Source organism: Panicum virgatum, chromosome 9K (assembly GCF_016808335.1).
Source record: "Panicum virgatum strain AP13 chromosome 9K, P.virgatum_v5, whole genome shotgun sequence".
NCBI lineage: Eukaryota > Viridiplantae > Streptophyta > Magnoliopsida > Poales > Poaceae > Panicum > Panicum virgatum.
Genome location: NC_053144.1, coordinates 60,615,604 through 60,630,554, shown reverse-complemented (window position 1 = coordinate 60,630,554; position 14,951 = coordinate 60,615,604). Strand labels below are relative to the sequence as shown.

Sequence of the window (14,951 nt, the reverse complement as noted above, 5' to 3'; positions counted from 1 at the left end):
ACATCTCTTCATCTATTGTTGCTACTTAATTAAATATCTACTAACTGTCTCTTCATCTATTGCTGCTTTGTTTGTTTGTTTTTTTAAGGTAGGAATTTATTGTCAACTATGAAACTCGTGACCACATTACTCGTGACCACATTACCCTCTCCTTTTGTTGGATTGTGTTGCCATGAAAGGCATGTCAGGTGGACTAGTGCTATCGAGGAACGGTGCTATCACGATCATCAATTCCAGTGTACCTGGCACCACGTTCAGTATTCACCTGAGTACAGTCTTCTAAGCATTGCATAAGTACCCTCCATTCTTATCAATTTTAGGTAAGATATGTCTTTTTGGCCACTCAATGCAGACTCACTCTATTTTATTTTAACGCACGCACATTTAGTTAAAGTAGCTACAGATACACACTAATCTTTTGTAGACTACACACTGTCTTTAGATCCACCCTACGACGATGGAGCAGCTGATCGACGTGATCCCTTGATGTGCTACGCCGGCTCTGACCACCAACCAGTATTATGGTAGGAAAACTTTTGAAAGGATTAGTTTAGTATTTGTTGAGAAATTGTTGTTTCTAATTTGACACCGACTTCCGAGAAGTCGTACTAAATTAGTGTGATGCCACTTCTTCTGCGAACCCTATATCCACACTATACCAAGAAGTCCTTCACCAGATACTAGTATGAGAGACCAATTCTATTTGGAGACTCAAATCTTTATTCACCATAACTTAGTACAACACAATACTCTTACATGACAACCTTGCCATCTTCTACTTGAGACCTCTTATACCATAGTATGACAAGAGGGTAGGGAAGCATCCCTATTTATAGGACTCCATTGCTCGTATAGTTTTGTCATGTGTCCATCTTCTGCACACTTCCTTCGAAATATCTAACTCTAGAATTTTTCTAATGATTATCTAACCATACAAATATCTAGTTTCTAGAGTATTGCACATTTTACCATGAAGATGGCAACCATTATTCATGCATACTCTCTAATCTTCTAGAAGCTTCTCATAAGTATGCATTGCTATTTTTAACAATATTGGACTCCATCATTTACAAAACATAGTATTTCAGTGTATGATGTAATGAACTTTGTGACTTGTATCTATTTGATTTGATGTTTTGAACATATAAATTCTGAACTTAATTACTCAATTTTGCAAAACCTGCAAAACGTCTTAGCCCGCTATTTTTGACATTAAAATCTGCATTGTGCCGTTTGGGTATCTGGATTCTACTACATGAATTCATGGATGTTTATGTGTGCATTCCTTTTATGCCCCTACTTTTTTACAACGATGTTGATCACTCTTCCCATGATGCACCTTTGCCTTCTCAATATGCATGCTCAAAGTTGTTACAACACTAGGCTCCTCGGCCTGTTCCATTTCACCCTGCATAAATAGAAAATGTGAATCTGAAGTATTTACAATAATAACCTACATAAAGTGAGCTAGTTCCTCACCATTAGTTGTGAATTCTCTGCTTCCATGTCTTCATAGGCCTTCTTAAGCTAGTCGAGTTCTGACCTTAGGGAGCCATTAATGGCAGCCAGGTCAGTTACCTTCTGATCAAGCTCCTCACATTTTTGTTGGATAGTATAACAAGGACGTGAAATCAAATACACATTTTTATTAAAGAAGTTGTACAATGTTGAGTTCAATTATATAATTATAGTACATCTAATGTTCTGACCAAATTATCTCCAAGTATAAGACAATTAATACCATCAATTACAAAAAATGTTTTATTTATTTGTCCAAGAAAATCTCATTGGTGCGACAGCCTAGACAAATTAGATGTTTGTTGAAGTTCAGATCTATGCGCTCCCACAAAAAAATAATTGTCTGAGGGTCAGGGCAGGTCAAGGGCACACTTAATTACCCAAATCAGTACATCATGGCAGGTTAAGAGGACTGCCAAGTATCTGCAAATTCAAATTGTCTACGATTTTATCCACCTCACCCAAGACTCTTCATACATATTCATGTATTTGTATAACCACATGGTGATATATGGTGGATAAGAGACTAGTTAAGGTCCTTCCTAGGCCAGCCGCAGCATCTTCAGGTTAAGAGTTACGACATTATAACAGTGCGCCAATCATACGTAACTAAAGCATTTTTTCGTACAGATCAGTAGACCTTTCTACATGCTTAACAAAGTAGAGAATCAGTATTTTCCGTATTGCTGGTCGCACCATTTATGATCAGAGCATCACCCCAAAAATTCTAATTGAGTACACTATGACAGTACCTGCTTGCGTAGTCTTGATCTCCTTGCTGACTCTCTGTTAGATTGATTTCTTCTCTCACTCTTCAGTTCTCCATCATCCTGCTAAAAGAAAGCACATGAGGAAGATGGAAAGATGCCATGCTCTAGATTTATTAGAGATACAGAATACTAGTTGTTCATGCAAATTGCCATAGTATGTTTCCCATACTTACCATCTGTGACAAAGGGACGTCATGGGAAGGTGTTGCTGCATTTATCTAAATCTGTCAAGAGGTCTCTACTTTAACTAGAGAATTACTCCAAAGATCTAGTCCAATGTTCAAGTTCGGTCTTGCATTGGAAATTGCTGCCATTTCAGTTGTTGAAACCAAGAGCTTTCCTGCAGACCTCCTCTTGCATTGTTGCAGCCTGAGATGGCTCGCTTGAAAGGTAACAGTGGTCAGGCACTCAGGCACATACCCACCAAAACAGGAAGGTACTGCATTGTATCTTACAAGTAGGCACTACGGATCATGTGAGCCAACCTTGCACATTTGCACCGGTTGACATTCTCCTCTTTGCAGAAGGTAATAGCTAGACAAAAATTGCAAAATCACAATAAACCAACACGGTCCCAACACCGCTACACTACAGCCAGCTATGGCATTTAGGTAATGACCAGCACAGTACCTTGTGCTCGACACTAGCATATCTTTTATCTGATGTCTCCTCGCTCCTGCCATCACTGCTGCATGCACCGCAAGAATAGTTTCACGATCAGCTCAACAAACCAACAGCACAGATCAGCAGCCAGCAAATAGATTATGCACCGTCGTAGCATAGACTGAAATGGTACCTTCTAGAAGCATTACCGACGGAGGGAGCACCAGAGCTCTTCCTCTTGCTCTTCCCTTCCGGTGCCGCAACGGGCTCGCCAGCCGTGTAGGGAACATTCTGCACAAAACCAAACCTAGGACATCGTCTGTACCTGCGCGGCGTGCCAGGCGTAAGGCTGCCCACCGGTGGCGTAGCAGGCCTACATCGACGCAGCCCATTCCGTGTGCGGAGGGAGCACATATCTCTTGTTAGCGCAATTCAATTAATCATGCATTTTGCAAATAGTTTTATTTTGGAAGGCCACCTTGTTTCCAAAAAAAAGTTAAAAATAGTTCCACCGAACTCTAGCCTTGAAATCTGAAAAGGAAGTGCGTACTCTTAGGGCAAGTACAACAGTTTAGATGGCTGCTGTCTTTTTACCACACAGACAGCTCAATTGACAGCTTATACAACAGTTTAGACAGTTGTTGTATTTTTCGCTGTCTACAAGCTATTTAATTCATCTTTGGACTCATGATCTAGTACACAATTTGATCTTTGTAGCTATTTTGTTGCTTCCGTGAGAGAAGACAAATAATTTGCATGAGTCTCTTAGAGAAGCATATATATAATATATATATTTTCATATAAGAAAGTTCTTAGGAATACATGATATGATACGATAAAAGTAATAATGATTAAAATATGTAGCTCTAATTTCCCCTTTGCCCATAGCACTCCATCATCGCCCAGATCTTCACCCGAATCACCTTCAGGCAGAGGATGATCAGCATCAGGGAGAGGAGGATCGCCATCATCGCCTAGATCTTCAGGCAGCTTCAGTTCACACACACACAAGGGAACCCTTCAGTTCAGAGAGGAATACATGTAGCTTCAGTTCATACACACGCAATGCAACCCTTCAGTTCAGAGAGGAATACATACAGCTTCAGTTCATACACAAGCAATGCAACCCTTCAATTCAGAGAGTAATACATGCAGCTTCAGTTCAGCGAGCCAGTCAACCATTCAGTTCATACGGCAATGAAATAAATTTAATATGGCACATCAATAGCCATCAGTTCACACAAAATAAATTTAGGTACGACACTTCATCAGTCATCAGTTCACACAAAATAAATTTAGGTACGACACTTCAACAGTCATCAGTTCACACAAAATAAATTTAGGTACGGCAATGCATAAAATACATATGCAATAGGAAGCATGACTAATTCCCCATGACTCAAACTGTCCTCACAATGAAATAATCATGACTAATTTAGAATGACTAATTCAGCAAGATAAGATCAGCTACAATGAAGGTATTATTTGAAAATTACTGACCTCAAATGCAATCTGGAAATAGCTTCTTCAAACATTTCATTGTGATAGCATGATCTTCCTTCTCCTCATCAGTCATCAATGATTTGTCCACTGACAGTAGCCTGTTGTAGGTCTCAAACATCTTGGCTTCAACTTCAAACTTTCTTGCCTCCCTTTGCTTCTCTGCAGCCTCTTTGACAGTCCCTTTGATTGATCTGCAGTATTTGTTTTTTAAACAAAAGGTATGAACTAGCTACCTTAACAAATAACAGGAGTCAGGAGCATAGCACAAGGACCCATTGGAAGTTTCGAGCTGACAGCCAAGTAGAAAAGGTCTTCACAAAGAGGTTGATTTATTGTCTAATATAATGATAACAAGAACAGATAGCATCATAGCAAGAACACATGGGGGTACCTACACAATCGTCCCAGCCCCACCCATCAGATGTTCTACTTCCTCGGCATCAGGTCTCATTTGTATTTTATAACATCACCAAATTATATGAAATTTACTTCAGTCAAACCAAAATCTTAAAAAGGGCATAGTTTTGCTCACTAAAACAATGTCAGATCCTGTTTGGATGCAAAACAATAACATTTCACTAAAAGGGCATAGTAGCTGCCGAACCTCCGCTTGCTCCGTTCTGCTCCAGCGCATGGCCGGGGCGGCCGGAACTCATCTGCTCCGGCGCCGCCGCAGCTCCACCCGTGGCCTCCCGCCTCTGTTCCGGTGCCGCCGCAGCAGCTCCCCCCGTGGCCGCGCCCTTCTGCGCCGCCGCCTTGGCCCTCCGCTCCCGCTGCGCCTCCGCCTTGAGCGGCTCCCGCGCCGCCGCCGCCGACCTCTTCTGTTGCTGCTGCATCGTGTGGCCGCCGGGCGCCGCCGCCGCTCACTTCTCTTCCTGCTGTTAGGGTTGGCCGACTCGGGATTTGGGGGCGGTATTTCAATAGCGCTCCGAGGTGGATTTGGCGCGAGATTTGCCGCGCCCGAAGCAAAAATTGCCCGCGCGCGCATCGGATCCGCGACGCCGACGACGAACGGGAGCGGATCGTACAACGGGCGCGCGGAGTCGTCGATCGGCGTCGGAGCACGCGCCGCAGCCGTAGTCGAACGAGACGCCGGGTGCTCTCTCTTTCTTCAGTAAATGCTCTCTCTCCCGGGGGGACTTTTGCAAGAAAACACAGCATGTCGACGGGGTCGTCCCTCCGTTGTACATGCTCTCGGGGCAGTCCCTAGGGAGAGTTTCTATGTACAGTTTTCAAGAGCAAAATACTAAGTATAATTAATGATATTTAGAAACTATTTTCCTCAACCTATAATTTCTACAGCAGTTTCTATATAATGAGCCACTTAAATATACTATAAAAAAAGATACGGATCCGTTGTGCATATAACACAGTGACCGTCGCCACCACCTGACTTTTTGGGTGGAAGCCAGGAAGAAATTCGACCTTGCCACAAGCTTATCTTATTTATTCCCTTTCTTCTCGGTCAGATTCTTCTTCTTTCTCATTCTCCAACCCTCCTCTGTCTTGCATGCCGCCGCCACAGCCATGGTGCATCCTAGCTGCAAGCCACACGGAGGTTGATTTGAGCTTCCCTCTACTGTTTGGTTGAAATAAACCCAAATCCAAACCTCAAATCAAGACCCATCCAAGCAGCCTTATAAAAAAAAGAAAGAAAACAGGAAGCATGCAGGCCCGTGGAGCAAGAACAGTCTGAACCCAGTTTGGGTCTCGATTTGATTGCGCCGGAGGTTGATTTGAGACTGTCTGCTCTCTACTGTTTCTTTTCTTTTACCATTTGTGCTCGATTGGGTCTCGATTTGCTTTCTGTTTTCTTTCCTAGCATCATTGGGCAAGGGATGCGTACGGAGAGGACCTGGGCATGGCGAAATACAGCTCCTTCTCCGACGCCGGGCAACGCTGCTCCTCACTGCGCCGAGGACCGAGTTAGGTTCGCATAGAACGTGTAGGCCGACGAGTTCTTCTTCCTGGCTGTCTGTCGCGGTTCGGCAGTCGGATCTCAGTTTGGGCGCTCGACGGTGCTCCGACGGGGTGGCAGAGCGCCTCACGATGCTGCAGCCTGCAGGTGGACCTGCTCAACCGGGCCACCGCGCCGCCTTCGACGACTACGACAGCATCACCCACACCGTCTCGCTGATGCACAACAACCAGTGCCGCCGCTGATGATGCTCCGATGAGTCTGGGAGCAAGGTGCAGGGCGGATTTGGCGCGGCGGCAGACGTCGGAACAGTGGATCCAAGGAAAAGGCACTGGAAACCAGTAAAGTCTCCCCAATGCCCAATACCCGGTTTCTTCGAGTCTCAATTCTTGTGAAGACTCGGTTTCGTGAGAAAGAAACCGTTTCTCTCTTTTCTAATCTCTATCTTCATTGATTCTCTTGTCACGTCAGCAAAAATGATGAGTTATCAATATATTCAAGAGAGATAGAAACTACAATTAATATCCCATTGGACTGCCCTTACGTGTGGCCGGGCGGGTGAGTGGACTGGACCCCTGTCTATACTCTATACCCATATGCCATACCATACAGATCCCACGAGCGACAGAGAGCATGTTTTCAATGTTTAGCATCACGCAAATTCTTACCATCTCCATTTTTATATATGGATGCGCGTGACACGTTCATACCCCCATGATCAAACAATGAAGACGAATTGCAGATTATTAATAGTTTTCTCAAAAAATTAAAAAAAAAGTTGAGGACCATCTGTACCACTTGCGTATACACGGATTACGATGTACGGCCTACCGATGGATGGACGGGCGACGTTACAACAGTCTACGGGATGGGATCTGATGCACGGTGGTCCCAATCAATCATAAAGGCCACGCCTCGTCTGTGCCCGTGGAAGATACTACGACCACACCGTCGTGTTTAACTATTCCGTGCATGGCGTGGCTGACGCGGTGGCTGTGCGTGCTTGTCAATGGCGGGCGAGCGAGGAAAAGCCTGTGCGCCGGCGACAAAAGGGTGGGGTGGCTGTCTGGAGGTGGAGGTCTCAGAGTGCTGGTTCGCCTTTCCGCAGGAGTATAGTAGTAGTAGAATAGGATAGCATGCGATCGTGTCGACGAGAGAGCGTGTGTGTCCGTGTCTTTTTGTATGTAAGCTGTAATAACCTATACGTGCCTGCATGGCGCGCGTGCATTATTCGCGTCCCACTCGCGCCTGGAAATCTGGGGCTCCCATCAGCCATTGTTCGGTAGAAGACAATGGGCATCTGCCCCCAACATGACATCTAACCTAATCGACGGCCTCGTCGTAATCAATCAAATTCCCCTGAGCAGTAAGCAGAACAAAGCGCTCCGGCCACGGGAGCGCGCGGTGCACTCGCTGTATTTTCAGTAGGGATCTGTTTGGGGTTCCAACTGCTACTACCACTAGTAGAAAATAAGCCAAAGGTCCACTCTAAAAATATCGGTATAAAGATGAACCAGTACCTATGCCGGTTCATCTTCATACCGGTACTTTTGGGGTTGATGGAATCTATGGATGAGCTTTAGGTACCGGTTGGTAACACCAACTGGTATCTAAGGCTCATCCATAGGTACCGGTTGATGGTACCACTCTGTAACATCCCAAAATCCACCGAAATAATTCACACGATAAAATGGTTTAAAAAGTTTTTCATTGTTGAGCTCAAACCTTTTTCCCGCCTGGTCACCCGATCTCCGAAAGACCCGACCCCGACATCCGAATCCATCGTGTTGTTCACCCTCGACCTGTGGGACGCGCCTGACCGCGCGCGCGTGCCCGACGCCACGCGTGGCCGACCGAGCGCCGCGACCGCGGCGCGAATCCCGCCTCCACCCTCTCCTTTTTCTCTCTCTCTCCCTCCTTTTTCTTTTCTTTTTTTTTTCCATTTTCCATTTTTCTTTTTTTTTCTTTTTCTCTTCTCTTTTCCCCCTCCTTCCTTCTCCCGCTTTCCCTTCCCCTCTGCTCCGCTCCCATGCGCACGCCCCCGAGCCGCGCTGCACTCCGACCGCCCGAGCGCCTCTCCCCGCTCCGGCCTGCTCCTAGCCGCAGCGCTCGCGCACACTGCAGCACCCGCTCACCCGCGTGCACACGCGCCGCCTCGGCCTGCCCGTGCGCCCGCGCGCGCGCACCGCGTGCTCGCGCCGCACGCCGGCCCGCGCCAGCACTGCCTCCCTGTGCCACTCGCCGCCTCAGCGCACACACACACGCGTGGTCACGCCGCTCGCCGGCCGCCCGGCCCCGCTCGCCACTGCCCCGACCCCGCCCACTGCCGCCGTTGACGCCGCACAGCGCCGCCTGCCCGAGGCGTCGCGTCGCCAGCACTCGCCTCGCTTCAGCTCGCCGTTGACGCCCGCACAGCACCCCTCGCAGCCTGCCCGACCAGTCCCATCCCGCCTCGCCGCTAGCGCCGCCGCGTCGCGACGCCATTTATTCGGCCGCACCGCCCGCCGGCCTCCGCCCGCGTACCGCCAAGCCTCCACCGCCTTGGCTCGCCTTTAAAAGGGCCCCCAGCGCCGCTCCTCCACCCCACTGCCACATCCGCCACCCCAGCCCTCCCCTTCTAGCTTGTAGCGCCGCCGCTCGCCATTGCCGGCGCCAGCCACCGCGGAGCTCCCCTCTCCGCTACCCCTCGACCCAAATTGAGGTAGGGGATGCCATTCGCAAGGCATGCACTTCCCGGCCGAAGTGGAACAGCCACCTTGGGGGTTCTTCATGATCGTCGGAGGCGAAGGCATCGTGGGTGTGCCTGTACAGCATCATCCAGCATCACCTCGGGAGGTCGCAGGGCTCTTCCCAGCAAAAGGAATGTCCCATGCTCAGATAGCATGGGGACAAATTCTTTGGCTTTGAATGGGAGTGGCCCAGCCGTCTCCGTCTGTCGTCGGAAGCCAGCCCGATGACCGCTCGTCACGAGCTGGGTGCTCATTTGGATGAGCACGGAGCGCGGAGAAGGGCGGTCGTTCGCCGGCTCGACCTTGGTGCTGGCATTGGGCCCCCACGCCTGGTGGCGGGGTCCTATCTGCAACAGCACCGAGAGAGAGAGTCGGTCCTGGCGAGGGAGGAGACGACGGTCGACTTCCCCCGGGCCACAGCGGTTGGCTCCAGGCTTCATATTGAGAGAAAGCCTTGAGCCGACGCTGTGCCACCGCAGGGGAACCCTGGTGGTTGCTTGAGAGAAAGCCTTGAGCCGACGCAGAGGTATTGTAGGGTAGCGCACAGTGTTTGTTTCCACTGCGCGCCGCCACGCCGGCTCTGAGGTGTCGCAGTGGTGACGCACAGCAGGCGCCGCTGCCGTGCGCCGCCGCACCGAGGGCATCGTCGTTTCGGTGCCGTTGCAGAGGATGAGCTCAGCCTCAGAAGCTTGGAGATCTAGCCAACGCTTGCACCCATCCCCACGGACGGCGCCAAATGTCGTGGGCTTTTGGGGGTACCCACAGCCGGGTGGCGGAACGCACCTGCCTATTCCCCGAGGGGGAGTACTCGGGAAAGTGCCAAGCTATTAGGCTAATCTAGCTCAGGGGCAAGAACGCAAGAACACACGGATTTAGAGTGGTTCGGGCCGCCGGAGCGTAATACCCTACATCCACTGTGAGATGAATTGCTCTTAGTATGAATGAGTCTATCCTCTGCCCAGCCGGGCTTGAGTCATTCTCTAGCGGGCGTCCCCCTTTTATAGTGCAAGGAGGACACGTACACAGTCGTTGGCCCCCGACAGGTGGGCCCAACAAGGATGTATACTATACTAAATAGACACTAATGGTGCTACAGTGATGGAGAATCTCTTGCCGGATACGCTTCACCGTCCTGTAGACTCTCTGACCGACGGGGTCTTCTCCTTTCCCATCGGTGAGGCGCCCGTTGAGGCAGTGTAGGTTGCGGCGTAGACTGTTGGGTCTACCGCGTAGCCGTTAGAATACTCCGTCGCCGGGTTGTCGTGTCTAACTGGCGTAGCAGACTGACGCGCGTGGTGTAAGTGGCGCCGGCGGCTGTACTGGGCACCTTGGTAACGCGCGACCAACAGTACAGCCTGGCAAAAGTCTCCTCGGGCTCTGCTGCGGCAGAGCGCACTAAACGTCTCCCGCATTGAATGCAGTAGGTGGGCAAGTCTTCCAGAGGAAGCTTGGCAGCCGCGCGCGTACCTGCGCCTGCGGACACGTGGCGGCTCCGGACCCCCCTAGGCGGTGTGTCTGTTCCCTCCCTGCTGAGGGGTCCGGATAGCATATGGGCTCCGGAGCCGGCAGGGGTCTGGGACTCCCTGGGGGGTCCGGGGGGTCCGGGGGGCCCCAACTGTTTTGGCTGAGGGCTACTTCCTCCGGGATACGTGGCGTCACCGGACCCTTCACAGGCGTGGAGCGGGTCCGGGGCCGCCCTGCCGGGAGAGCCGGGCTCAGGACCACAGGGGTCCGGCTGCTCGGCCGTCAGGGCGTAGTTAAGGATAACTACGAGGCTCTTGCCTAGACACAGCAAGAGGGGTACCCCAGTCCTGGGGTACCGACAGCGGGCTATAGCGGCTAAAATACACACGAGTTCAAATAGCGGAATCATGCCTCAGATAGCTATAGCGGGTCATAGCGGAAGCTATAGTGAGAGATTTAAAACCTTGCTCAGAAGCCCACCAGAGCTCAGCACCAGGTCGCCAGTGGCCGGTCAGTTCCAACTCCAAGGTTCCGGCGCTTCTCCACTTCTCTCCTCAGGGCCGACTGGCGAGTGTTTCACGTGGAAAACTGATGCCCGGCTCCAACTCCAAACTTGCAAGCTGCAACCAGACAGTTTGCCATCGTTTTCTTATCATACCCAACGGCGGCGGCTCAAGGCAAAACAACGGCGTCCTGCGCTGCCGCTCTGCACAGTGCACGGGCACGCCCCCCGTGAATTCTCGCTTGTTCCCTTCCCAACGTCCGCGCGCGGCACACGTGAGCGGTCCGGTGAGCCTCGCCGCCGCGCGGCCGCGCTAACAGGCGGTGCCCCGCAGGCAGAGACAGCAGCACTCTAGTCCGTTCCCGCGCGCGTGTGACCACGAAGTCACGAACCGAGCACACGGACTCGTGCGCGGAGCCATTGACTTGCTCCTCGTCGCGTACGGGTCCATCGCAGGGGGCGCACGGCAGGCGTCGTGTTGGCAGGGCCTAGTCCGCACAAGATCGCCAGTGGGAGGCGGGGGTTGCGGGCTCGCGTGGCAGCGAGGGGGCGTAGGGAAAGTTTCTCTCCTTCCTAGCTCTCCACGGAAATGGCTTGCTGACTCGGCAGTTGTGCCGTGCGGGGCGCGTCCATTTCCGGCGGCGTGCCGCCCAGCTGTCCCGTTGCGTTTGACCAAGGAGAAAAGGGAGTGGCTCGTGGACCCGCCGAGGACGGGCGGAGGCGCCAGCGGGTAACCCGTTCGGCTCCATCTCAGCGCCACGTGGACCGAGTCCTGTAGACCATCCAAGTGGAAGTGGCACGTTTTTTTTTTTGAAAGGGAGTGGCACGTTGATTGAGCAGGCCGCGAACCCATCGATGGCGCTGATTGTGCAGGCCCTGCTGGCCTGCTTAGCTGGAACGTGCCAGTGGGCGGGCATCCTGTCGAAGTGGCACCTGAAGGCTGAAGCCACACTTGGGGCCGTACGCGACAGGCCTTGGAGTTCGCGAGAGCGCAGAGGCTGCGCTGCAACTGCCACTCGCGTGCTGTCAAGTCTCTGCAGAAATACTGCCCCCCACCCCAGATTCGTCACGACGGGGAAAAAAAGAGGGACCGTACAACGGCACGCACGACAGGCAAAAGTGCAAGCACATCGTGTGGTCGCGCTCCTCGGCGCGCCGCCGCGACCGTGGACCGCCTCCACGGAGGCGCAGGCGCCCCCCGCCTCGATCGTGCTAATCCACCGGGCTGTGCTGGAATCAGCCGGATTAATTACTCCCCCGCTCTGGCTTCCCGGGCCCCACCACTCGGATTAATTACTCTAGCTTAATCCAGCACGAGTCCAGGTGACGACCGCGCCGTGACGCCCAACCCCACTCCGCGGACCCGCTCCACGGCTCCCGTCTCGCCTCCGGCGGAGGCGTGCGCCCGCGGAACGGCCCGCGCCCCTGAACCCGGTGCACCCATCCGTGAACGGCGCAGCAGCGCGGCACGATCAGTGGGGAGAAAGAAGACGAGTCGACGACCCCCGCTTCTCCCTCGCCTCTCTTCGCTCCTCCCTTCTTTCTCCTAGCCTCCTCGACCGGCCGGCCTCCCGCTCGCTCTCGTCTCGCCCGCGCGCGCACCTTTCCGTGCTCGCTCCTTCCTTTCCCCGCGTGCTCTGGCGCGCGCAAGGATCAAAAGGCACCCCGCCCACCACTAGCGGCGACTGGCATGTAACGCGCGCTGCCCGGCAGCCGTGATCTTAAAAGGGGCGCGCGGCGGGAGACAAGGCGAGCAGGTCTTGGCCGGCAGCAATCTTTGCGAATCCGCAAGAGATTCTGTCTGCTTTCCTGCGCGGTTGATTCGCGGAGGGGTTGACTGTGTTGGCGGCTGCGGGGGGGCCATGGACGAGGCGGAGGAGATGCAGGTGGAGAGGCTGCACGAGGAGGCCGACGCGGGGGGCGCCGACACGGACAAGCTCAGCTACGAGATTTTCTCCATCCTCGAGAGCAAGTTCCTGTTCGGCTACACCGACCCGCACCAGCTCTGGTTGCCCAAGGCGCCGCCGCCGGCGCAGGCGTCGGCGGCGGCTGCGGCGGCGGCGGTCGCGCCGGGGAAGGCGGCGCAGCGGGGGAAGGTCTGCGTGCTCTGCGTAGACGGTGGCGGGGGCGGGCTGCGGGCGCTGCTGGCCGGCCGCGCGCTGGCGCACCTGGAGGCGGCGCTCCGCCGCGCGTCGGGGGACCCTGACGCCCGCGTCGCCGACTACTTCGACCTCGCCGCAGGCACCGGCGCGGGGGGCGTGTTCGCGGCGATGCTCTTCTCCACGCACTCGCGCGGCGCGCCGCTGTTCCACGCCGACGACACGTGGCGGCTCGTGGCGGACCACGCGCCGCGGATGTTCCGCAGGCCCGCGGGCTCCTCGGCCTCCCTGTTCTGCCGCGGGAAGAAGCGTCCGCTGGCAGCGCCCACGGCAGCGCTGGGGGCGGCCATGAGGTCCGCGTTCGGCGAGGAGCTCACCCTGCGGGACACCATCAAGCCCGTGCTCATCTCCTGCTACGACCTCAAGACGTCCGCGCCGCTGGTGTTCTCGCGCGCCGACGCCCTGGAGAACGAGAGCTACGACTTCCGCCTCTGCGAGGTCGGCCGCGCCGCGTGGTCCGAGGCCGGCCGCTTCGAGCCCGCCGAGGTGTCCTCGGTGGACGGCGCCACGTCCTGCGCCGCTGTGGACAGCGGGCCCACCATGGGCAGCCCGGCGGCCGCCGCCATCACGCACGTGCTCCACAACAAGCACGAGTTCCCGTTCGTGCGCGGCGTCGAGGACCTCCTCGTGCTCTCCATCGGCGGCTGCTCCGGCGGAGGCCCCGGCGCCGCCGCCGACGCGGACCTCCGGCGTATGCACCGGTGGGGTCCCAAGGAGTGGGCGCGCCCCATCGCCCGCATTGCGGCCGACGGCGCCGCCGACCTGGTCGACCACGCCGTGGCGCGCGCCTTCGGGCAATGCCGCTCGTCGAACTACCTCCGCATCCAGGTGAGCGACCAGATCCTTGCAATTTATCCTTTTTGTCCCCCTCTGCATCAACTCCATTAAAATGGGGGCGTGATCAGGCGAAGCGGGAGAGCATGCCGCCGTGCGGCCCGGACGGGGAGTACGAGCCGACGCCAGCGAACGTGCGCGCTCTGCTGGCGGCGGCGGACGAGATGCTGAAGCAGCGGAACGTGGAGTCGGTGCTGTTCGAGGGGCGGCGGGTTGGGGAGCAGACGAACGCGGAGAAGCTGGACCGCTTCGCGGCCGAGCTCGTCGCCGAGCACCGCAGCAGGGGATCCCGGATCGCGCCCACCGTCGCGTTCAAGCAGGCGCCGCGGAAGCCGTCGGCGCTGGGCTGAGCTGGTGACGCCGTGGACCTGTGGCGTCGAGGGCATGTAGGCCTCGAACTCCCTTTCTCCTTGCTTGGGCTCGCGGCTGGAATCCTGCTGCATATTTTTTACGCGGCAGCGTGGCATGGCGATGCGGCATTGCTCCCGGATGCATTCGCCGCTGTCAACTTTGACGAAGAGGGGAAAATATCAAAGGAATATTTGCAATATATGTTTGATTTTCAGTTGAACTTAGGAGACAATGTAGTTTTGTACATGCATAATTTACTGTCCCTTCTACTGCCGAAATTTATTTTTCGCTCGGGGCTTTCGACTTTTAAGTGTCGGTAGAGCTTGCTGTATACCATTCCGTGCAAAATTACACCTAAGATACATCCCAGACATCTTTTCAGCCTGAACAAGAAAAAGCAAGAAACTGTAGTGTGCAAGTGCCGTCGCCATCGTGAAACTGGTCAGGATGTACCTCTGTCGATACGAAGCGCCACAAGATTCCTCCACGCAAACTAAATCGAGTAACCTTTGGTTTGACAGCATGCCATAAGCACGCACAGGAACAGGCGCCTCTCGAAGACTAAAAGCGTTGTTCCATGACGTCGACAGCGAGAGGACT

At 53.9% G+C, this 14,951-nt stretch overlaps 2 protein-coding genes and 1 long non-coding RNA gene across 21 annotated transcripts; 2 read left to right on the top strand and 1 right to left on the bottom strand.

Moving 5' to 3' along the window:
- Window positions 1-697: 697 nt before the first annotated feature.
- LOC120652981 (common plant regulatory factor 1-like) lies at window positions 698-5,609 on the bottom strand. Of its 19 annotated transcripts, XR_005666705.1 has the most exons (8): window positions 4,999-5,137; window positions 4,392-4,585; window positions 3,085-3,264; window positions 2,919-2,976; window positions 2,744-2,822; window positions 2,462-2,670; window positions 1,480-2,348; window positions 698-1,408 (listed from the first exon to the last, which is right to left on the bottom strand). XR_005666705.1 is itself a non-coding variant. In XM_039930959.1 (6 exons), the coding sequence occupies exons 1-5, from the start codon at window positions 4,424-4,426 to the stop codon at window positions 1,528-1,530; spliced, it is 429 nt and encodes a 142-aa protein (XP_039786893.1). In that variant the 5' UTR covers window positions 4,427-4,992; the 3' UTR covers window positions 698-1,408; window positions 1,480-1,527. The 19 variants fall into 19 exon arrangements, 2 of the variants coding, with proteins under 2 accessions (XP_039786893.1, XP_039786895.1); XR_005666706.1 differs by having other exon boundaries at window positions 1,480-1,543; window positions 2,271-2,348; window positions 2,462-2,976; window positions 4,999-5,584; XR_005666707.1 differs by having other exon boundaries at window positions 1,480-1,538; window positions 2,271-2,348; window positions 2,462-2,976; window positions 4,999-5,584.
- Window positions 5,610-5,982: 373 nt separating this feature from the next.
- On the top strand, window positions 5,983-6,837 carry LOC120652983. Its single transcript, XR_005666713.1, has 2 exons — window positions 5,983-6,124; window positions 6,217-6,837. It is a non-coding gene; the product is annotated as an uncharacterized LOC120652983 (long non-coding RNA).
- Window positions 6,838-12,487: 5,650 nt separating this feature from the next.
- On the top strand, window positions 12,488-14,661 carry LOC120652980 (patatin-like protein 6). Its single transcript, XM_039930958.1, has 2 exons — window positions 12,488-13,994; window positions 14,072-14,661. Exons 1-2 carry the CDS (start codon window positions 12,870-12,872, stop codon window positions 14,348-14,350), a joined length of 1,404 nt encoding a protein of 467 aa, XP_039786892.1. The 5' UTR covers window positions 12,488-12,869; the 3' UTR covers window positions 14,351-14,661.
- The last annotated feature ends 290 nt before the right edge of the window (window positions 14,662-14,951 follow it).

What these genes read in the sequence shown, in the direction of transcription:
- LOC120652981 (XM_039930959.1), bottom strand. Translation starts at nt 4,426, where the DNA reads ATGTTTGAAGAAGCTATTTCCAGATTGCATTTGAG. An exon ending in ATTTCCAGATTGCATTTGAG is followed by an intron (nt 3,265 to 4,391) that starts GTCAGTAATTTT and finishes GCGTCGATGTAG; the next exon opens with GCCTGCTACGCCACCGGTGG. An exon ending in ATGCTAGTGTCGAGCACAAG is followed by an intron (nt 2,349 to 2,918) that starts GTACTGTGCTGG and finishes TTCTTTTAGCAG; the next exon opens with GATGATGGAGAACTGAAGAG.
- LOC120652980 (XM_039930958.1), top strand. Translation starts at nt 12,870, where the DNA reads ATGGACGAGGCGGAGGAGATGCAGGTGGAGAGGCTGCACGAGGAGGCC. An exon ending in CGAACTACCTCCGCATCCAG is followed by an intron (nt 13,995 to 14,071) that starts GTGAGCGACCAG and finishes GGGCGTGATCAG; the next exon opens with GCGAAGCGGGAGAGCATGCC.